Here is a 22,823-nt window from a genome sequence, read left to right as displayed (position 1 = left end):
CTGGATGTGACTGGAAGGAGAGAATTTATCTTTCTTCCATTTCAAACAGCCCAGCGTTGGGTGGTGAGGCTTCTGGGGCTAATAATGCTTCTCACATAATCGCATTGTAGTGGGCGGTGGTTTCAGCTCACTAAAAGAAAGACTGAGAGGAAATGAAGGAGGTCGCTGGTTCTAAATGCGAGGTCCCCAACCTCTTGCCCGAGCACCACATTGCCTAGGAAAACTTTCCTCTTTTTACCAACCGCTAGTGTACCTCACCTATATCAAAGTGTGTTCATTACCCACACACTGCTTTCTCCTGAGCTGTTTGTGTGGATGGTGTTTATTTGGATGAGAATATAAACTTCTTGAGGGAAGGGATTGGTTTTCCTTTGTCTTAGTATTTCTGTTGCTTAAATCATAGCAAGCCCTTAATAAATACTTATTCACTGATTCCTAGAGGCAGCTAGATGACGGAACCCTGCCTCTGGAGTCAGACCTTAGTTAAAATGTTCCCTCAGATACTTCCTGGTGGTGTCACTGGGCAAGTCATTTAACTTCTACTTGGCTAGTTTCCTGAACTGTAAAATTGGAATAGATAATAACACTTGGCTCCCTCAGGCATCGTTCCACTCTCTTTTCAAGGAGTTATGAGTTGTGGAAGATGGAAATAGTATAATTAAATTTATTTATTATTTATAATATAATTTACATGCTATTTATAATAATAAACTTGTAAATGATAACTGACTTTTGCAGAATGCTTCAGAGGATGCCAGTGCTTTAAATGCATGATCTCATTTGGGCATTCTAGTCTCTGTCCCTATGCCTTTTTCGTGGAGATCCCTTTGGAAGGTCAGGAACACCCACCCACTCAAATCCAGCCTCTGGTTTGATCTGTTTCCATATGTCTCCAGCTGTTGCTGGCCACCAGCACCTGACAAGCGGGGACTTCGGTCACTGTTTTCAGCTAGGACAGACTGTCCTTCCTACTAAGGCACAACAAGATTAAGATCTGTGAGTGCTGCTTTGAGTCTCTGTATTCCATTTCTCTTGGGAAATGAAGATAATACTCCTCCTTCTTCCCACTGAGCTCCCGGGATGTCAGGATGAGAGAGGAGGGGCAAGGTGACGAGGTTTATGCCCCTTATGCTCAGCTTTGAGAAGGGCTTGTGGGAAGGTAAAATTTTCCTCCACAAACCCCCAGCTCCAGCTGTGTATCATGGGCTGAACTGATGAATGATGTCAGTGGGTGATGGGAAGGATGCTGGGTTTAGAATCAGAGAACTCAAGGTCAGAACTCACCTCACATTTGTTTCCTATTCATGTCACTGAAGCAAGCCAACCTAGAGCCTCATTTTCCTTCTTTATCAAATGAAGGGGTGGACTCGGCCTCCAGTTGTAAGTCTGTGTTCCTGTGAACACCTTGTACCCATATTGTTTACTAATCCTGAACCGCCCGCACATTGTGTCAGAATAACGATAATAATAATAGCTGATTAATGTGTAATTATTGTTATAATAATAGCTAACATTTTATAATACTTCCTATGTGCCCAGAATGTACTGTCTCATGATATTTGAGTCTCACAACAATCCCAAGAGTTAAATACTATTTATTATGTCCATTTTTTAGATGGGGAAACTGAGGTTAAACAGATAATAAGTGACTTTATAGAGGATCATGAGACTAGATTTAGGATTTTTGTGTGTGGGAGAGAGACAATTGGGGTTAAGTGACTTGCCCAGGGTCACATGGCTAAAAAGTGTGAAGTGTCTGAGACTGGATTTGAACTCGGGGTCTCCTGACTCCAAGTCTAATGCTCTATCCATTGTGCCACCTAGGGAGATGCCTTCAGAACAGAAATTATTTGTTGGATCCCTCCTGGGTTGTTAATCCCCTAAAAGCCAACTGGAGGTTGCCCGTGCCAGTCTCCTGGCCCCCAAAGGACTTGGAGTGAACTAAAAACCACCTTTCGGGCCACACGTATGATTGATCTTGCCTAAAAGCATATTTGAGGTTTGTTCCTGAGGACTTCTGGGGCTGCGAGATCGGCCTGGGCCAACCTCCAGTTGGCTTTTAGGGGATTTCAGCCTGTCCCTGCTTGGCAGATCAAAGCCTATTTGCAGGAGAGAGATGATCCATGTGTGTCTGTCTCTGTCCAGAGCGTCCAGCCTCCCCTCCCCCCATGGTTTTTCATGGCTGAGACTCTGGTCACCCCGGGAAGACCCTCCCTCCAGTCTGCAGACATCTCCTTTTGCTTTTTCAAAAAACTGAATAATTTACTTTAAAAAAAAAAAAAAAAAAAACCCTGCCCCAAATCAGGCCCAAGACAGTAAGACTTTATAATCTTTAAAATTCTGTGACTGATGAAAACGAGTGTTGGAAAATTACAGACACACATACATACTCTCTCTCTTTCTCTGTGTGTGTGTGTGTCTGTCTTTGTCTCTCTCTCTCTCTGTCTCTCTCTCTTTCTCTCTCTGTCTCTCCCTCTCTGTCTGTCTCTATCTCACTCTGTTTCTCTCTCGTCTCTCTGTCTCTCTCACTCTGTGTACATGTATCTCCTTCCCTTTCTGTCTGTCTCTCCCTCTCTCTGTGTGTCTGTTTCTCTCTCCATCTCTCTCTGTTTCTGTGTGTGTGTCTGTGTTTCTCTCTTTCTCCCTTTGGGAGAATTGTGGGGAATGGATTGTGGAGAGCTGTATATATTTTGTAATATTGATCAATTTTGCTCATTTTTTCTCTTCCACTTACTCCTTTAAAAAAAAATCTTTATTACAAGGGACAGCTCTCTAGTGCAATGAGAAGGGAAAGAGCTACAAACTTAGGCAATATAAAAACAAGAAATCAATTTTTTTAAATGACTGTTGAACAAATTCTTTGAGTCTGTGAAATGTCAGAAAATGGACCGGAGCCAGATAGTTGAGTTGGTTGGTTATGGCCCTATCCCATAGTGGATGTTTGGCTCAGGAACTCTCTTCATAGAAAAGAGGAGTTTTAGGTTTCAGACTGAGGAATAACAGAGAAGCCAGTCAAAGAGCCAGAGAAGCCAAGCCTTCCAGGGACTTGGAGGATTGAGAGGTTCCACTGGGCTAGCCTTGGATTCAGAGGTTCCACTGGGCTAGCCTTGGATTCAGAGGTTCCACTGGGCTAGCCTTGGATTCAGAGATTGCATGGGGCTAGCTTTGGATTCAGAGGTTCCATTGGGCTAACCTTGGTTCCAGAGATTCCAGTCCCACTTTCAGTTCTGCTTACAGTCCTGCTTCCTTCTAGAGTTGCTCTAGGCAGGGAGAAGCTTTGGCAGGTGCATCGTCCCCGGGTGAACTTGTGGGGTCGGCTGAGCTTGTGTGGGGCAGGATTCTGGGGCTCCCCTCTCTCCCGACACCCGGGGAGACTCCTCTGGAGGCCTTGCACTCCAGGGCCTTGTAGGCACTTGTAGGGAGCTCCGCTCCATGTGGCTGACCAGGATGCGGTCCCTGGCGTCTGGCACAGAGGCTGGGCCTGAGGAGCTGGAGGCCTTTTTAGGAGCAGGCCTTGTTAGGCTAACAGGGGCTTCCTCCCTCTGGTGAGACAGCCCAGCTGTTTCTGGGCCCCAGGGAAGTGGGGAGAAGGCTCTGGGCCCAAAGGTGGGTGCACTTTTCTCCCCCGCCGGAGGCGAGGAAAGAGTCACTTCCTGTCGGAGTGTCCCGGGCCCTCCCGCCCAGCTCCGCTCTTCGAGGCCCATTTATTATGCGCGTTTCATCTGAGGCCAGCTTCCCCGGTAGCAGACTAATAAAATAACCATTTTGGGCCTTTGGCCAGGACAAATGTTGACTTACCCTCATAGCGTGGACTCAGACTAATAACTTTCCAAGCAACGAGAGGGAAACGTTGGCCAGAAACACGGCCCCTCAGCCGGGCCTTGCTTTGCATTGTGGGCACGCCGAGAGCGGCTGCTTGTAAGCGAGGCTGCAGCAACATTCAGAGGGGCTCATGTTGCGCTAACCCTTTGCGGGAGGGGGAGTGTGTCTGTGTCTGGGGGAGAGGGGGATGTAGTCCAGGTTCTTGGGCTCTACTGATCTAGAACCAGGAAAAGCTCTGGTTTGCTTTTAGGAAGCTCTGGAGAAACAATGCTCCGGAAGGGATGGCACAGAGAATAAAGGGTCTACGCCAGACTCTGCCCTTAAGGAGCTTCTAATCTAACAGATAAGGTGTGTTGTTGTTCCCATTTCACAGACAAACAACTAAAGATGTCTTCAGAGTCACACAACTAGGAAAGGTCCAAGGCAGAATTTGAATTCGGGCCTTGCTAACTCCTGGTAACGACTCCATTCCCGCGAGGGTGGGATGGTTGGTTAGGCCCATGTTGCTTCTCCCCATCCCCGAGCCTCAGGTGCCAGAGGACTGATCCCCATCCCGACTGTGCCTGCACACTGGGGCTGCCCAGTCCATCCAGGCCTCCTGTTTTACTGATTTCCAACGATTCAGGGTTCACTGGCCCCAGGACCGCCCGGACCCTCCCAGCTTGTTTTGGTTCCATCTCCCCCCCAGGGAGGCGTCAGGCAGAGGGGGATCTCAGCTCTGGCTCGTGCTCCGCTGTGGGGGGGGAGGGGAGGGGCTCACTGAAAGTGCGGACCAAAAGGAAGCCTTGAATTGTGACAGAATTGGGGGGATCCGGGCTCTCCTCCGCGGGGCCTCTTCATTAAAATGTAAAAAAGGGCGGGATTTTTCGATCCGCGGCATTTGGGAAGCAGCGGCCCCTGCGGTCCCTGACCCCATGTCCACTTCCTGCTGACCAGGCAATTTTTCTGTTGAGAAATGCAGTCCAGCTAGAGGTTTCAGGTTCCCTCCTGGATCAGACACCCTGGCCTGGGAGGCTGAACTGAGCCGGAGGACTCGCTGACTCTTGGGGGGGGGGGGCTGTCTTGTTTCCTAATCCTGGGCCACCCGCCTGCACACCCCCCACTGCCAGGCCAAGGCTTGGGAACAAGGGCTTTGTCTGTTTGGGGGGGGGGGGGCCTGCCAAGGAAGTAGCCCCAGTCGGCTGGGGTTCTCTTGGAAGTCTGTGCCTTCCACAGCCTCTGTCCCAGTCGGGCCTTCAGCAGTTAGCGGGCCCTGGGCCTGGGCAGAGAGAAGCAAGGGCCCCTGCCCCTGGCCAGGCTCGTGGGCTCCCCATGGAAGCCTCATTTTCTCCATCTGTAAAATGGGAACAATGATTACTAACTGCATGGGGGTGGGAAGAAGGGTATTTGCTAAGTTAACCCAGCCAGAGCTTTGCAGACTTTGAGGCACTGAGGAGATAGCAGCTATCCTTACGGGTCATCCGAATCTGGATTTACGGGCACCGGGGGCGGGGGGCTGAGTTCTCTCCAAGGCCTTTCCCTAAGTCCTGCTACCATGAGCTCCTCCATCCCAAGTCACCGAGACTGCAGATCTGGCCTCCCTACTCTCTCCCCCCAACCCCCAATGATTTTGGATTTACCTGGGTCTGATTATGCCTTTTATGCACGTTACATAGAGTCCCTCCTGGGCCAGAGGGCAGGGCCAGGCCTGGCCGTGTGGTCTTTGGTCCTCGCCCCCCGGGTCTGAGCCCAGAGGCTGGTCCTTACTAACCTGAATCAGGTTAAATTACTCTGTTAAGACTTTCCTTTGGGACTGAGAGGGGCTGGTGTTGGGGAGATGGGTGAAGAAAAGAAGCGAAATGTCCCATTTTTGAAAGTTTTCCCTCCTGGTTTTTGGCAGGCATATGTTTCAAGAGTCAGGCCCACCTCCTACTTGCAGTGTAGACTGCATCAGACTGAGACTTTGTATAAGATCTCTCTCTCTCTTTCTCTCTCTCTCTCTTTGTCTCTTGTCTGTCTCTGTCTCTGTCTCTTTCTTTGTCTCTTGTTTCTCTCTCTCTCTCTCTCTCTCTCACACACACACACACACACACACACACACACACTTTCTCCCAAAAGAAGATCAAAGTTGACCTTTAGGAGATTGTTTTACCTCTTGGCATGTGGTAATTAGAAGGCAGCAGATATTCTTTTCAAGTGAGAGGAGATGGGGGAAAAAAAAAACAAATCAATAGGATAAAATGGATTTCAATCCATCTGACGTCCAGGGCCTAATATCTGACTTGAAAGCAGTTGTCCTTCTTAGGCATTAATGCGTCGCGGCCGGGAGGAGAGCATGTCGGCCTTTCTAGCCTAGTCTTGACTCAGTGGGCGCCTTGATGTTGTGCCATGTTAATGGAACGTTATTAAAATCCGGTACTAAAAAACGTTTTCGTCGTGTCAGTTTTCCATTAGTGTCTCAGCTGAGGGGTCCGTGTGTCCTGGAATATCTTTTTTCCCCCGAGTCTGGAAAGGTTATTTGAAAACAGTCAATCAAGGGGAGGAAAGATTTCCCCCTAACTCTGGGCTGATAACTGGCTCATCCGAGGAGAGTTTGTTGAGTTACGGGCTCGGATTAGTGGATACTTGTACTGTGCTCCGCTTAGTGTAGACAAGGAGTAACTCAGTCAGTGGGGGAATTATGATAAAGATCTGGGGAATCTTGTGGACCACAATCTCAGGATTTGACTGATTTGACAGCTGAGAAAACTCCTGTGTCTTGGGACAGCTTCCAAGAGCAAGGATGCCATGTTCTAGCTCTCGCTCCCTTTGCCAGGATTCTTTCAGAATATGTTTGTTTCTGGGCGCCATATTTGAGAAAAGCCATTGGCAAACCATGCGGTGATGGGTGTGCCCTATGAAAATCAAGAGGGGGAGAGTAGGGGATGTTGAGTCTGTGGAAGAGAAGACTGGGGAAGGGTCAGCTATTGTCTGGTTTTAGACTGGCCAGAAGGTAGAGCTAGGGATGAGGGACAAGGAAGTCACTTCAGGCTGTAGTGTAACAACAGAAAAAGTAAGATATGTACATATACATATATATATATATAGAGAGAGAGAGAGAGAGAGAGAGAGACAGAGAAGAGAGAGACAGACAGACAGAGACAGAGAGGGAGAGAGACAGAGAAGAAAGAGAAAGAGAGAGAAGAGAAAGAGAGATCTGTATATCTATATCCATTATATCTATCTATATATAAATATAGATATAATAGAGATAGCTAGATAGATATGTCAGAAGTGAAATGGGCTGCTTCAGGAGGAAGTGGCTTTTCTCTCCCCTCCAGTCTTTTGGCTTTTGCTTTTCAGACAAGTGTTTAATAAGCAGAGCTAGCGTGGCACTAGATGAAACAGTCCCTGTCCATGAGGAGCTTAAATTCTATTGGAGAAAACAAAATTAGTTCAAACAAAATGTAACCAAAGTCAACTTGGGGCCATTTTGCCCGAAACCGTCTTGCCTGGAACAAGGCCTTCCCCGCAAATAGTTGAACGGAAATTCTGAGACACAGGTTGGACAAGATTAACCCTGAGGTTCAATTCTAATTCCTCTGTAAAATATTACATGGCTTCCTATGTGCCGGCTGCTACATCCCCTCCAAACAGGAAGAGGCTGATAAAACGATTAGCTTCTAAACCAGGTGATAACAGTGTGGGCCGTTGTTAGCTTTATGTGGTGGCCAACACTGTGCTTTGGGCCAGGCCGTGTTCAGAGGTCTTTTTGAGATTGGGCCAACCAGGAATTCTGGGAGAATCCGATTTTTTTTTATCTCTCCTCCCCTAAATTAACAGGAAAAAAAATGAGAAACATGATTTTCAGAGTTCTTAGGAAAGTGTTCTTTAAGTCAGTCAACAATCAATAAGCATTTATTAAGTACCTATTGTATACTGGGCAGTGGGTTCCATCAAATACCTAGGTGGGTATTGTTCATTGGGGAATCAAAGACAAAAGTATTAAAAAAAAAAAAAAAAAAAAAATCTAGTTCTTGCTCTCAAGGAGCCTGAGATTAAATGAGGGAGAGAACCTGCAAAAAAGCTTCCTTTACTGATTAAAAACTATACCCTCACCCCTCCCCCGCCCCCAGTTCTTGGATTTTTTTTTTTTTTCCCTTTGACAGAGCTTGATAAGGAGGAAAATAGATTCTCGGGTTTATCTGGGGTGATAGGGAGAGCCCGGTTATCTGCTGCCAAACACCAACCAAAAGCACTGCAGATGACATTGAGTTGGGTAGGTGCTCTGGGAAAGGGAACTTGTCACTATTTGGGGCCTTGCGAAACTTCGGGAGGCTCCGCTCCAGCTCGCACTTGCTTCTGAGCCATCGCCTGGCAGAGCTGCCCTATACCACCCCGTGCCAACCTTCTGTGGCCCGCCCGCCCTGTTGCTGTTGTCCACAGGCTGAGCAGAGGCCAGGCCCTGAGCCTCTGGGGATGTTGGCATGCCATGGGATGGAGCCGGCCCCGGGCCACCCCCAAATGAACTTAACATCACTGCAAAGTATGGTTTGTCTGCTAAGTTCTGAGAGCAGAAATCCGCCCTCCCTCTGGCTCCCCAGGACCCTCCTGGTCAGAAGAACCAAGGGTATGGCTTGGCATTTACCAGTGGGGACTGTGGAGGAGTTTTCTGGGGTAGCTTGTGTGAATGAAAAGTTTGGAAAGAATGACAAACCATGCAAGCTCAATTTGGTGGGGATTTCCATGTCATCTTTCTTTCCCTCCTTTAGTTTCTTTACTTCTTTCCCTTTCTTCTTTTTTTCTTTCATTCTATTTCTTCTCTCCTCCCTCCCTCCCTCCTTCCCTCTTCCTTTACTTCCCTCTTGTCTTTCTTTTTTCTTTCCTTCTTTCTTTATTGTTTTCTTTCCTTTTCTTTCTTTTCTTTTTTTCCATCCTTCCTTTTCTTTCTTTCTTTCCTGCCTTCCTTTCTCTTCCTTCCTTCCTTTTTTCTTTCTCTTTGTTTCCTTCCTTCTTTGTTTCCTTCCTTCCTTTCTTTCTCTTTTTCTCTCTTTCTTTCTCTCTTTCTCCTTTCTTCCTTCTTTCCTTCCTTCCTTCTTTCCTTCCTTTCTTTTTTTCTTTCTTTGTCTTTCCTTCCTTTCTTTCTTCCTCTCTTTTTCTCTTCTTTCTCCTTTCTTCCTTCCTTCCTTTCTTTTCTTTCTTTCTCTTTCCTTCCTTCCTTCCTTTCTTCCTCTTTCTTTCTCTTTTTCTCTTCTTTCTCCTTTCTTCCTTCTTTCCTTCCTTCCTTCCTTTCCTGGAATGGTGTACTGGATGAACTAATATATTTACAGGAAATGTTCATGCTAATATAGTTTTTATCTTTCAATTTAAATGTTTGCTTCTTGCTTTTGTGGGCAGGAGGTGGACCTTTAACTACACATGCCTCAGTTAAGGGAGTGTCTATATGTGCAGCTTTGCCTTGGAAGTTTAGCCCCCCCGGAGTCTGCACTTAACAGTTAACAACTGGGAAACATTTTCAAATTTCAGTTCACTTCCTTTATGGAAAGTCCCCTCCCCCTTCTTGCCCCTCTTTCAACATAAAACAAAAAGGCCATTTATGAAACAATAAATCTCTGTCCCCTGACGGGACGTAGCTGTCCAGAACGCCTGAGGTCACAGCTCTAGAATCTGCAGGAAAACCGTCCTGGTCCATCCTGTTCTTAACCTGGCCTAGACTCTTCCCTGCCCAAAGCCCGACTTTGGGGGTTCCCGGAGAACCTTTGAGGCAGGGTCGCTCCTTGGGCTGGTCGGGAGGAGGCGGCAGCGGGGAGAACACAGCGACCCTGCTGGGGTGCTCGCCAGCCAAGGGGAGGCTCGGGAAGTGCTTGTGGCGTCTCGGAGCTGGAGCTGAGGTCACTGAGTCCAGTGTCGCGGAGGGTCCCAGCGAGGGAAGCCGGGGCCAGGGCTCGCCAGGGAGGTGAGTGCAAACCCGGGCCCCCAGACCCCAAATCCCGTGTTCTCCGCACCGCACTGTGGAGAACGGGTCAGGTTTGGGGACCAAGGAGGCCGAGCTTAGACCTCGCCCCTGGTGTTGTCTGGTGGCCGAGGAACTAGAGCCGAGGCTCCTTACAAGACGGCCTCCCTGTGGTGGGAGCGGCCGTCAGGGACCCCCAGCCCGGCCCCTTCTGAGGCTCAGACTCGTACCTGTCTCCTGGCCCAGGCGGGCCGTGCCATGTTTGCTCCCATCCTCATCCTCCTTTCCCTTCTGTAAATTGGGGTCGGCCCTTTTTCCCGGCTGGTTCTGGGGGCGCTTTGGCTGTGGAAGAGGAGGCGGCCACTTGAGACACAGAAATGGCCACTTGTGGCCGGCTCCTCGCCCCGCCCCCGTCAGAGGGGACAGTGTTACCTGAAGCTCGCTTTGTGCCGTCTTGTGGGAAGCAGCGCCCCCCCCCCCCGTGCCAGGGTGGGTGCAGTGGGGGCCGTTCCGGGTACAATCATCCTCGGGAAAGAAGGTCTGACTTTGGCCTACGCCCCAAAGTGCAGCTTTAGGCAGCACAGAAAGGTCTCGTGCCGGAGAGAGCGTCCTGTGGACAGGCAGTCACCTGCATCAAGAAGGAGGCCCCTTCCACCCTGGAACGTCGCCGCCTTCTCTCCCTTCCAGTCTGGGTCGGCACCTGCCTCACTCAGGGAGCATCGCAGCAAACGGGGGCCCTGAGCCCCCTCTGCCCCGGCCACTCCCTCCGGCCCCTCCGCCCTGGCCACTCCCTGGCAGTGCCAGCCTGGCAGAGCACCCGGCTCTGTCCGAGGCGATCCCTGGGGAGTGGTTTTAATTGCGATATAATTAGCGCCTCACCTGACCCGCCAGGGGCTGCTGTTTGCCATCACCACCATGGCACCAGCTGGGCAGAAAGCTGAACGCCGGCCTGGCCGCGTCATGGGGGGGGGGGTGGGCAGAGGTGACGCGGCTCCTGGACTCCACCAGCGAGCAAGTCCTGGGGATGCTGAGGCTGCCCCTGCCCGGTGCCGAGCACACATGGGCAAACACATGGGCATGGACACGGGCACACACACCTATCAAGCAGGAGCGTCTGTCACACTTTGCCCTTTGTTTTACCTGACTGTTGAATGGGAGGCAGACTCCGAGCCGCCCCCGTCCCCTGCGCTGCCAGCCTGGGCAGGGATGGGGCAGCTGCCCCTGACTTCTCTCTGTCCCTCACTGCAGTGCAGCAGAGAAGCAGAGAGACCGAGAGAGGAAGGAGGGAAGGAAGGAGCAGGAGAGAAGGAGAGGAGGGAGAGGAGGACAGGGGAAGAGGGAGGAAGGAGAGGGAGGCGGCCAGTGTCACCCCCAGCCCTGATGCTTGGAGCAAAATCACTTAGCGGAGAGCACAGCGGCCCCGGGCTGGCTCGGCTGCCCCTGCGTGTGCTGCATTGACATTGAAAGCGAAGGACAGATGAATCCCTCCTGCGGGAGGCCGGGCGAAGGGACAGGTTAACCAGCGAGAAGCGACTCGGCGCTGGCTCCCGAGTGCTCTGTCTTTGGGAGGCGCCCAGATCCTTGAAGGTGACATCTCACCGCCGGGACGTCCCTCGGCCCCCGGCACTGGCTCCCTGAGTTGCGGCTCTGGTTTCCTGCTCCCCCAGGACCCTCCCCCTGGGAAAGTCGCCCAAGTTTCCCGTGACATCCGCTGCTCGGTTTTCCTGCATCCCAGGGAGGAGGAGGAGGAGGAGGACGACGAGGGGGGGGCGGGCGGGAGAGGGAGGAGGAGGACCACCCTCGCCTCCAAGCCAGCTGCAGATCGAATGGCAGCAGAGGCCAGTGGCTGGATTTGCCTTGAGAGCTCAAGTTCAAGGGCGGCCCCAAGGAACTTTGGAAGCACAGCCAAGAGGGAGGGGTGAGCGGTGCCAGCGGGGGGTGCGACAATGCTGGCTGAGGGGCCGCTCTGTCCCGCTCCCCATCCTGCTCCCTGTCCCCGCTGCCTTCTCCATGTGCTGTCCGTGGTCCACGCAGTGTCAGATGGAGGTTAGGAGGACCAGGGTAATGAGCCTCTCTGTGCTTCCCTCCATCGCTGCCCAGGGTCTCCTCAGCCGCCATGTGGTGGTGGGGGAGCACTTGGGGGACACTGGGGGGGGGCGGTTCTCGAGTTCGTAGTTTCACAAAACATCGTCGTGCCGTGGGCTCCTGTGCCGGCTCCCTTTCTGTGACTCGCACATCATTTGTGGAGTTTACGTTTGTGCGTGTGGAGAAGCGGACACAGGGAGGGAGGGAAGGAGGGAGCAATGAATTGTTAAGAGCCCAGGAAGTTCTTAGGGAAAATGCAAGTTCTTTAAGAAATAAAACAGAAGGAAGGAGTTGGAGAATAATCTCGGGGAGGGGGAATCTCGGGAGGGGGGGTCTCAGGGAGGGAGACTGTGGGCTTTGCAGAACCCCAAATACAAGAACCAGGGTTTTTCCTGACAAGGTCATTGGATGGAAGAGCAGGATCAGCCCTTTGGGGGGAGGGAAGGGGAATTCTCCCATTGGGAACCTGGGGGTCCTGAGGCAGCAGCCCCTGCACGGGGGAGCCAGTGACCCCGGGCCAGGTCCCTGCTGTGGGGTCATGTGACGTCAAGAGCTGCAAAGTGACCTTTCTCCCTGTCTGATCTGAAACCCACAGGAGCCGAGCAACAAGCGGGTCAAGCCCTTGTCCAGAGTCACGTCCCTGGCGAACCTCATCCCTCCGGTGAAGACCACCCCGCTAAAGCGCTTCAGTCAGACCCTGCAGGTAAGGAGCCCCTTGGCCCCAGCGGTCCCGGCGCTCCCGGGGTCCTGGGGACGGCACTTCTGGCATCCTCCTTAACTGAGGAGGGAACCGAGGCAGGATTCACGGGGCTTACGGTCACACAGCCAGTTATCCCTGAGGCAGGATGTGAATTCGGGTCTTTCTGCCTGTGAGACTCTCCTCTGCGGCCATGGGCTCTCACACTCTGCTTCCACGTATATCATTGATCCTCACGTGACTCCAAAATAATTATCCCAAGTATTGTCAGACTGAGCATCATCAGCTCCATTTTACAGAGGAGGAAACTGAGGTCCAGAGAGTCAGATACTCGACTGCCATCATAGAACTAGTCAAAGGTGGGATTTAAATCCTGTTTTTTTTGGCTCCAAGTTCGGCCTCTCACTGGGCAGGGAAAGGACTCTCCTTTCTAAATGCCCCTTTCTGAGGGGAATGTCTCCGTGCAGCCGCCCTGGGGACGTGTGCCGTCTGTCCCAGCAGTGTTGGGGGCGGCTCTCTGGCTGCCGAGTCTCCAGGGCCTGACCATGTTAATGAGGCCCCGTCCTGGCCGGGGTCCGAGGGCCGTCCCAGCCAGCGGCCCCTGCCCTGAGTGCGGAGATGCTGGCGCTTGGGCTTTTTCTCCTTTGTTCTTTTATTTTTTCCTGAGGCCATTGGGGATCAGTGACTCGCCCAGGGTCCCACAGCCAGGAGGTGTTCAGTGTCTGAGGCTGGATTTGCACTTGGGTCCTCCTGACCCCGGGGCTGGGCTCCGCCCCCCGGCTGCCCCCTCCTCTGTTCTCAGAGAGCGCCCGGCCCCGGGGAGAAGGCGCCCCGACATGCTGACGCCCCGCGCTGGGAAGGGAGTGGGATCTTTCATTCCTTACCGAGTCAGACTGTTGGACTAGGGCTCGACCTTCCTGAGCTTCAGGGAGTCACTGAGGGTAGAAACGCCAGCAGGACCTTCCCGAGGGGGCTTCTGCAGAGACCCAGAGACCATGCGGAACGTACCATGTAAATATTGCAGAGGCACCGAGCGCACAGGAGCCCCGAGTTCAAATCTGGCGCCAGTCACTTACTGGGCAGGTCACGTGGCCATTTACCTCAGTTTCCTCATCTGTAAAATGGGCTGGAGAAGGCCATGGCCGACTGCTCGGTGTCTTTGACAAGAAAACCCCAAATGGGGTCAGGAGTCAGACAGGCCTCAAGTGGCTGAAAGCAGTGATCCCTCCATTAGGCTTCTCCCCATCTCCCCCTCAGAAGCTCAGGGAGGCCAGTGATGCCCAAGGAGGCGCATTTAGCTCGTGCGTTTCCTTGGGCGCGGGGGCACATCCGGAGCGATCCCTGAACAGTCCAGGCTGGTTCGTGGCGCGGGGGGCCTTGGGCAGATGAGCTCATGGGGCCGGGGCAGCCTCTGCCAATGGGCCGTCTGCCCAACTCTGTGTCCCCCCCCATCAAGGCGGCCCTGAGAGAGAGGGCAATGGGGGGCCTGGCCACCCCGAGGGTCTCTGCCCGGAGCCGCCAGGGCCGGCCTGTGACGCTGAATCCCCTCCTGGGGCCTTCCCTCCTCACCGGGGACATCATCCAAGGCTGGAAGGAGGCCCGCGTCCGCACTGGCTGTGGCGGGGAAGAAGGGAGCTGGGTCTTGCCCGGCGTTCTTCCTGAGCCCTGTTCCGGCTGCGCATGGCCACCGTTCCCTGGGGGGGCTCCAGGTCCATTTGGGATGATGTCACTGGCCTTTCTTCCTGGGCCCTGGCTTGATCTGAATCCCGGCCGCGGTTGCGTTTCTCTCCCTCTTTAAAACCTTCTCTCTATGAGTTCATCCCCCGTCCCTTCATCGGGATATCAGAAGTAAGATCTTTATTTGTAAGCGGGGGCCGTGGGGGCAGGGCGCTCCCTTTGGAGCCGGGGGAGCTGAGTGAGAATCTTCCCGCCCGAGGCAGATCCGGGGGCTCGGGGTTAATGTCCTCAGCCGGTGGGCTCGGGCCCGTCAGGGCGGGGTCTCGGGAGCAGGTGGGACCTGTCCCAAGCGCCGAAGGAAGCCGGTGGGCAGAGCTGATGGGAGGGGGCACCATAGGCAAAGGCCAGAGGCAGAAGGGCTGGAGGGTCCGGGGGGAACAGCGTGAAGGCGAGAGTGGGAGACAAGTGGTGGGAAAGAGGCGAGAGGAAGATGGAGGCAGCAAGAGGCAGGGGCCATAGGTTCGAAAGGGCCACCCCTGCCCCCTGCCAAGGGGAAGCCGATGGGAGGAGGCACGGCGGGACTGTGAGAGGAGATGAGGGAAACACGGACCCCCCCCCCCGGGAACCGCCCCCTAGCCAGGGTGCAGGCAGCAGGGACCGGCCCGACGGCGAGTGACCGCCCCGTGCAGAAGGCAGAGGCGCTTTGGAGCCGGGAGCTGGTGCAGCCCCCAGCTGGGGGACAGGAAATGGGAAGAGGCTTGGAGGGAGGAGGAGATCCAGGTGCTGGGCAGTGGGGGCTGCTGGGGAGGCAGGACTCAGCTGGACCGAGCCGGGGCAGGATGTGGCGAGACCCAGGGGTGTCTGGGAAAGATTCACAGCTCATTTGCATGGAGCTCCTCTCAGGGAGTTTCAGTTGAAGTTAGTTTCCTAAAAGTCAGTTCTTTTTAGGAAAAAGTTCATTTCTTTTTCCCCAAACAAAACTGGTCACAGAACAGGCCGAATCCAAAAGCAAAAGCAGCAGTCTCCCTTGGTTCTGAACTTTCTTTTTTTGTTCATGATCTCTGACTCTGAGTCTGTGCAGCCAAAAACAGGCGATGCAGGATGTGGGTGGCCCCAGCCCCGGCCCACCCCCCGCTCCCATGGGCTTAACAGTCAAGCATCTCACAGACAGCTCCCTTAGCACCAGCCGCACCTCCCTTAGCACCAGCCGCGCTTCCCTTAGCGCCAGCCGCTCCCTTTAGTGCCTCCCTTAGCACCAGCCACACCTCCCTTAGCGCCAGCCGCCCCCCTTAGCGCCAGCCACCTGGTGGGCATTTCTCAGAGCCCCCCAGGCCGAATCTCTCCCCCCCCCAGACTCAGCCCTTTGTGAAGGCCTTTATTTCTGCGTGGGACACCGTCACCTTCCAGGCTCCAAGTCTGGCAAACTTGATGTTCTCATCATCCGAATCCCAGTGACAAAGGTTTGAAAAGTCGTTACGTCCATTCTCATCACCTCCACTGTAGGAGGGGAGGGCGCGCTGTTATCCTCATTTTACAGATGAGAAAACTCAGGCAAAAGGATTTTTTTTCAGTGACTTGCTGGTCATTGTCCGAGGCAGGATTTGAATTCAGGTCTTCCTCCCTCCAGATCCAGCTTTCTATCCACTGCTATATGTGACTCCCCCGGACTCCTCCCTCTCCCTCCTCCCCGATACTCAGTCACCAGGTATTGTCAGTTGTACTTCCACAGTGGCTCTGGGATGAGTTCCCTTCTCCCACCTCCATACCGGTAGCTGCTGGGTATCGGCCTGTCCCTCCCTACTCCGCTCAGCTACCCAAGGGATGTGTCCGGACCACGCCACTCCCCTCAGTGAGCCCCAGTGATTCCCTGTGGGCTTTCCACCGCTCAGCCCTTCTGGGGTTATCTACAGCCACCCTTACCCCCCACACTCAATAGCCTCCATTTTTACTCTTCCTTCTGTAAAACTCTTCATCCCCCATCTCTGGGCTTGGGTCCTTTCTGTGTTCCCTGGCCAAATAAATGTCCTTCCCTCCACCCCCGCTTTTTGTTTTTATTAAAGCTTTTTATTTTCAAAACCTATGCATGGGGCCAGTTGTGGGATGCAGTGGTTAGAGCCCCAGCCCTGAAGTCAGGAGGACCAGAGTTCAAATCTGACCTCAGGCACTTATACTTCCTGGCTGTGTGACCCTGGGCAAGTCACTTAACACCAACTGCCTCAGCAAAAAAAAAACAACAACAACAAAAACCATAAGCATAGATAATTTTCCAGCATTAACCCTTGCAAAACCTTGAGTTCCAATTTCCCCTCCCCTTCTCCCACCCCCTCCCCTAGGAGGCAGGTAATCCACTATATGCTAAACATCCCACCCACCTCCAGTTTTTAAGAAATCTGCCCTCCCCCCCCCCCAGCTCCAATAGCCACCATCCCCATCACATTAACTTCCCCTGTATTTTGTGTATACTCATGGTGCTGTAATTCCCCCAGGAAAGCATGACCCCATTGAGGGCAGGGACTGTCTTTTCCCAGGAGCCCTGTCCTGTGCCCAGCACATAGTAGGTGCTTTAAAAATGCTTATTTGCTGATTCTTAATCATCTTCATTCCTGTCTGTGAAACCAAGAGACTTTCCGCCCCACTGAGGACACTGAACAGTTAGGGAACAACATGGCAATCTAATTAAGAGCTCTCTGCTTGGGGGCACTTAATAAATGCTTATTGAATCAGAGAGCTGACTTGGAACACTGTTGTGATGCTTGGGAAATTGCTGTGGGGCTTTGCACCCAGTAGGCACTTAATATGTGTCAGATTTTTTTTTTAAGAAAGGATAAATCCCATGTTAAATCAGTCAAATGATTAGCATGTATTAAGTGCCTACTGTGTGCTGGGCAGGGTGCCTGAGCCATGGGAATACAGAGAAAGGTACCAGCCCACTCCTGCCCTCAAGAAGCTCCCGTCGAATGAGGGAGACAAAATGCAAGCTGTGGTGGGAAAAATGGGAAGGAGTGAATAGATGGAAGGCCCCAAGTTAAGGGGGAGAGAGAAGTGGGAAGCAGAGGAACGGGGGCTCTTCACAGTTGCCACTGACTTGCTGTGACCTGGAGCAGGTGCCCTGAACAATGAGCAGGTGAGACCAGGTGTAGACAAAGGTCCTCTCCGACACCCAATCAGTGATAAGATATTAGGTGCATGAGTGATCACTGTACTTCCAGCCTGGACGAGAGGGAAATTCCCAGTCCCCCTATTCCAGCCTTCTACCCATCCACCCCCCAAAAAATAATTTTTTTGGAGCAGGGGATATGTTCAAATCTGACCTCAGACACTAACCAGCCGTGTGACTCTGGACAAGTCACTTAACCCAATTTGCCTGTTTCCTCATCTGTAAAATGAACAGCAGAAGGAATCAGCAAACCGCTCTAAAACCAAATAGGGTCACAGAGTCGAATGTGACTGAAAATGATGCTAAAAATATCTTTCACTTGTCCTCTCAGTTTCCTGTGCTGTTTCTTGTGACATATAGACTCATATTTCCCCTCTGTCGCTACATAAGTAGGCTTTCCCCCTCCTCGGTATTTTTCTCTGGTGGGCTCCATGAAGAGGCAGGATTATGAGCCACTCCACAGCCGAAAGAAGAGTAGCCAAAAGATTCAGGTTTGCTGAAAGTTCACACGGAAGTGTGACTCACAGTTCAAGCCTTCAGAAGATCTTCCACTGGAGACTTGAGTCCTAAGTGCAACTACCATGATTCCTTGTTCCACTGTGAGTCACCAAATGGTGTGGGTTACGCTTTTCTTAATCTGCCTGAAAGGGCTCAGAATTGGGGGAGATTTGTTTAAAAAAAAAAAGTAGCATAAATATGAAGAATTTCACTGGGCTGAGTTCTTCTGAGTGGAATATCTCACACAATGTTGGTAGATTCCACAGAAGGGAATCGAGGTAAAAATTCACCAAATTTGTGTTAAGCACCTTCTGTGCACTGGGCTATACTAGGAACTGGGACATACTGACAAAATTGCCCCTGTCCCTAGGAAGGAAACTTAGCATCCAGTGGGGGAACCCAACATGAAATCAGATTAGCCAATGATTATGTGCAAAATAATAAGTCACGGCAAAAAGGACAGTGAATTTAAATTCAAGACGCACCCAATGGAAGATTTGGCCACGGGGCTTTATTTGGCCTTCTAGGCCTGGAAATCCAGAATTAGAAGCTGAAGATGGACCAACTTGGTCATTTTGGCTGGAATGGAGAGTACATGGAAGGGAATTATGGGAAATAAAAGTGGAAGAGGAGATGGGAGCCAAATTAGAAAGAACCCTAAGTGATAAGTGAGGAGTTTGTCTTTTATTTTAGAGCAGGGTTTCTAAACTTGGGGTCCACAGATTCCTTGGGGGGAACCATGAATATTACATCTTCATTTTCACTGATCCCTAACTGAAACTTAGCATTTCCTTCAGTTATTCCTTATTGCAGGAAGGGATCTGTAGCATTCACCTGGCTACAAAAGGGAGGGTATCTGACTCCTAAAAACCGAGGCAACGCCGGGAAGGCTCAGTCTCAAAAAAGAAAGAAAAAAGCCCACTTGTTCAGAGGGTGGGAACTGAGAAGGGCAGGCTCTTAATTTTAGCAAGCGAAAGTGTTATTTCCAGTCTGCTTTTCAGCTCTTTCCTTTCCCCCACCTCCACTCCGTCAAAGGCCCCCTCGTTGTCCTAGAAATGAAACCATTGCGTCTCCTTGTGACTCAGTGCGCTTCCTGTTCTCCCTCTCACCCGTGTGGTGAGGCGCTGCCCACCAGGTAGATCACATGTGTTCGCAGGGGGGCCCCGGGCCCCAAGCACCCCCTTCTCACAGCTGGGCCCTCTCCCCGGGACCTCCAGGAAGCTGGGGCCAGCGTGAGGCTCGTTGGGCCAGGAGCAGTTAATTCTCTGACCCGGGGCCATCTGTGGATTGGCTAATGATGTTGGAGCCTTAAAAGTGTCTGGACTAGGAGGGACCATTTTTCAGATGAGGAAACGGGCCTGGAGGGCAGGGGGCTTTCTTGTGGCCTTGTAGCTTCTGGGATCGGCTCCTGTTTTAAGGAACTTGCCGTGGCGTCATCATAGAGTCCACAGGATCTCTGGGTTTTTCCCAGAGTTGGAGATGATGTAAGTGACCATCACGTCCAACTCACTTTTGACCATAGAGAAACTGAGGTTTGGCACAGCCAAGCGGCCAGATGGGTGAGGGTCCCAGAGCCAGGACTCCCTGTCTCTCTCCCCAAAAGCCCCCCCCCTTTGTAACCAATATGGAAAGTTAAGCAGAAGTCTCCACATTGGCCACAAATTTGTTTCTCATTCTCTACAGTTAGTCCTAGCACCATAACAGACTAAGGGGCCAGCTCCACAACCATGACCACCGGTAAAAATTAAGGGTCCGGTGTGATGGAAGGATGTGGCTTGGGATCCTGGCTTCCTGTGCCTTGCTCAGGCTCAGTTTCCTCCTCTGTAAAATGGGGGTGTTCGGTGGGTTCATGCTCTCGAGAGTCCCCTCCTCTCCATTGACTTCTGGACTTCAAAGGAGACAAATCAGGCTGAGCCCAGACTGTCCATGGGCCTGAAGCTCCATCTGCATCCCACACATAGAGAGTGGGGGACTGGAGGCTTTGGGATGGGGGGAGATGTCTTTTTAACGGCAGTAGCTCTAGGATAGGGGAACCCTTGGATGGCCAGGACAGCTGGTGTCCTGCATGTGAGCCAGGCCCATCGGGGGCCAACTGGGCCCCGGACCAGTAACAGAAACGCTCTCCTCGTTCTCGTTTCTCCAGCGTTCGATCAGCTTCCGCAGCGACAGTCGCCCCGACATCCTCACCCCGCGACCCTGGTCCCGAAATGCGGCTCCCGCCAGCACCAAGCGAAGGGACAGCAAGCTCTGGAGCGAGACCTTCGATGTCTGCGTCAACCAGATGCTCACCTCGAAGGAGATCAAGCGCCAAGAGGTGGGACGTTGGGCCCCGACGGGTGGGTGGGCTCAGTCCAGTGGAAGTGACCGCTGCCGGGAGACGGGGGCCGGCCTCCTGGCCCCAGAGCGGGCTGTGATTCTCGATAGATCAGAGGGCCAGGTCCCCCCAGCAGCAGGCCGGGCAAGGATGTGAAAATCTGAACTTTCCCACACAAATAGTAAGTGAGCCGCAGGCCGCTCGCTCCACTGACTTAGAAACAAACAAACCACGACCGGACTTATTTCAATAGTGACTTCCCCAAGTGCATTAAAAAAAATTTTTTTTTTATTTTTAGAAATTTGATTATTATGGGTTAGCACATAGAGGTCTTAGAAGAAAACAGCAGCTTAGTCGGGCCAGGGGGAGCCCGGGTTCACTTTTTGCCCCCCAACATTTGCTGTTTTATGTGATCTTGGGCAAAGTACTTTCCATTGCCGGGCGTCCATCTCCTCATGCGTAAAATGAAGTGACTGGGCCTTCGAGAAGGCCTCCCACGGCCCTTCCAGCGCCAAAGCCATGGCTAACTTTTTATTCCCTGTGAGTCCGTCTCATTTTCAGGCTCTACTAGAATCATCATCTGAATTTATTTCGCCCTTAAGGATTTGCAAAACATCCCACAGCCTTTGCCTCGCTTGGTTTCCCAAGCATCCTGGGAGGAGGGTGGTGCTATTTTTCCCACTTTTCAAAGATGAGAAACAGAGGCAAACAGGTACAATGGCTTACCCGTAGTCCCACAGCTAGTGAGTGTCAGGAGCTGGACGAGCCCCGAAACAGGCCCCCACCCCCATGGAGAGAGAACATGGGCTCCTGGTCCACAAGGAAGCGTCCCATCTACGGGTCCGTCAAACTGTGGACCGGGCTGTTTAGCTTCTTTTGGGGGATCGCAGTGGGGGATGCTTTGGGGAAGATAGAGTATTATTTTAGAAAGGCATAAAAAAGCACGTTTAACATAAAGGGCCCCCTAGCAAGTTTGAGGTGTCTCAGTAGCACTAAGAAATCCCCCCAGAGTGCTGTGGCCCTTCCAAGAAAGGCAGTTTGTCATTGGACTCTGGGACTACGGGAAAGGGGAGCGAGCAGTTCTGCTTTTATTCACTGATGTCCAAGCTTGTTGGGGTGTGTAAGAGCAGTGAGTGACCCTGGGAGTCCCCCGCTCCTACCTCCCACCAATTATGGATGAGAAGGTGGGTGCCTGTGCTCGGTGGGTGCTGCCCCTGCAGAAATCCCAGAGGTGGCCATGCTGTGATGGGCCACAGCCACGACTGAGATGCCGCTCTGCTTATTTACAAAGGCCCAGGGGCCGGCCTTGCGACCGTGGGGATGTTAGGGGGTCCGGGTGCTGGGAATACAGAGAAAGGCCCTTAAGGAATGGCCAGTCTGACAGGGAGACAGCCTACCAGTCTGAGGGGAAGACGGCCTACCAGACTGAAGTGCAGTGAGGAGCCATGGGAAGGAACCAGCCCTTGGGGCCTCAGGGGAGGCTTCCTGAAAGGGGGGGAGATTTCAGAGGAGCAGAAATGCTGGGAGGGAGAGGTGCCAGGCCGGGGCAGATGCTCATGGGCAGAATCAGGCCCTGGATTTGGAATCAGCCTGCCCCAGAACCCAGGAGAACTGAGCCCCATCCAAGGAGTTGGATTTAGTAAGAGAGAGGAACGAAAGCACATCGAATGCTCTTTTTTCTTTCAGGCAATATTCGAGCTTTCTCAAGGAGAAGAAGACTTGATAGAGGACTTGAAATTAGCAAAAAAGGTACTTTTTAAAAAAAGTTTTGGCGGTTTTCACATCAGCTTTTCCCCCTCCCCCTCTTATTTCTGCACAAAGTGCTGCTGAGGAGATCTGAGAGCACGTAATGACTGGGACTGTCACCTGAAGCGTACAGAGGGCCCTTCTGGCTCCTCCCAAGGCCTTGTGGGAACAGCTCAAAACAAGACAGAAGAATAGCTCAGAGGGAGACCCTCTGTGCTGGACCCAGTGAGAACTGGCCTCTCCATCGCCATATCTGCAGCTGCTGGGTCCAGAAGGAAATTTAATTCCACAACTATATGTAGCATGTACCCATGCTACATATGTTCCCATATAGCCCACTATTGTGCAGGGCACAGGAAGTGGATAGATGGAGAGAGAAAAGAGAGAGACAGAAATACACACAGAGAAAGACAGAAATAGAGAAGAAAAGAGAGAAAAAGAAAGAGAAAGTAGAAAGAAAGAAAGAAAATATGGGAGAGAGAGAAAAAGAAAATAAGAAAAAGGAAAGAAAGGAAGGAAGAAAATAAAAGAGGAAAAGAAAATAGGAGCAAGAAAGGAAGGAAAAATGAAGGAAGAAAAGAAAATAGAAAGAAAAAGAAAAGGAAAGAAGGAAAAACATAAGAAAAAGAGAAAGAATGGAAAGGAAAAAAAGGGAAGAGAGTATGAGCATGTTTGTCAGGTGCTTATTAGGTGCTAATTGTGCTAACTGCTGATGTGGGAAGCACACCTCTGAAGAAGTGAAGACAGATGCTTTCTTCCTAATGGGAGAAGTTCCATTCTTCAGGGGTTCTGAGAAGGCAGAGGGAGGCAGGGCTCAGGCAGGAGGGAAGGGACGCCAGCCTGGGCCCCCCTGGAGTCATGGTTGTCCCCAGGGAATGAATGACCCCTCCAACATGGAGGCTGAGTGTGTTTGATC

At 52.0% G+C, this 22,823-nt stretch overlaps 1 protein-coding gene across 4 annotated transcripts in view; it reads left to right on the top strand.

Annotated features, from left to right (window-relative positions):
- The window catches only part of ARHGEF3 (Rho guanine nucleotide exchange factor 3), a 240,683-nt gene that overhangs the window by 197,413 nt on the left and 20,447 nt on the right, over positions 1-22,823 (top strand). For 3 of the 4 annotated variants that reach the window (XM_031952275.1, XM_031952287.1, XM_031952280.1), the window contains 3 exons: positions 12,414-12,521; positions 19,991-20,161; positions 21,848-21,910. In XM_031952275.1, the coding sequence (XP_031808135.1) occupies positions 12,414-12,521; positions 19,991-20,161; positions 21,848-21,910 (342 nt within the window). Of the gene's footprint in view, positions 1-11,526; positions 11,795-12,413; positions 12,522-19,990; positions 20,162-21,847; positions 21,911-22,823 lie in introns of those variants that run through there. The other variant, XM_031952290.1, reaches the window with a different exon arrangement.

The sequence above is a fragment of the Sarcophilus harrisii genome, chromosome 1 (assembly GCF_902635505.1).
Source record: "Sarcophilus harrisii chromosome 1, mSarHar1.11, whole genome shotgun sequence".
NCBI lineage: Eukaryota > Metazoa > Chordata > Mammalia > Dasyuromorphia > Dasyuridae > Sarcophilus > Sarcophilus harrisii.
Note: the sequence above shows the minus strand (reverse complement) of the source record. Positions and strands in the feature narration are given on the sequence as shown.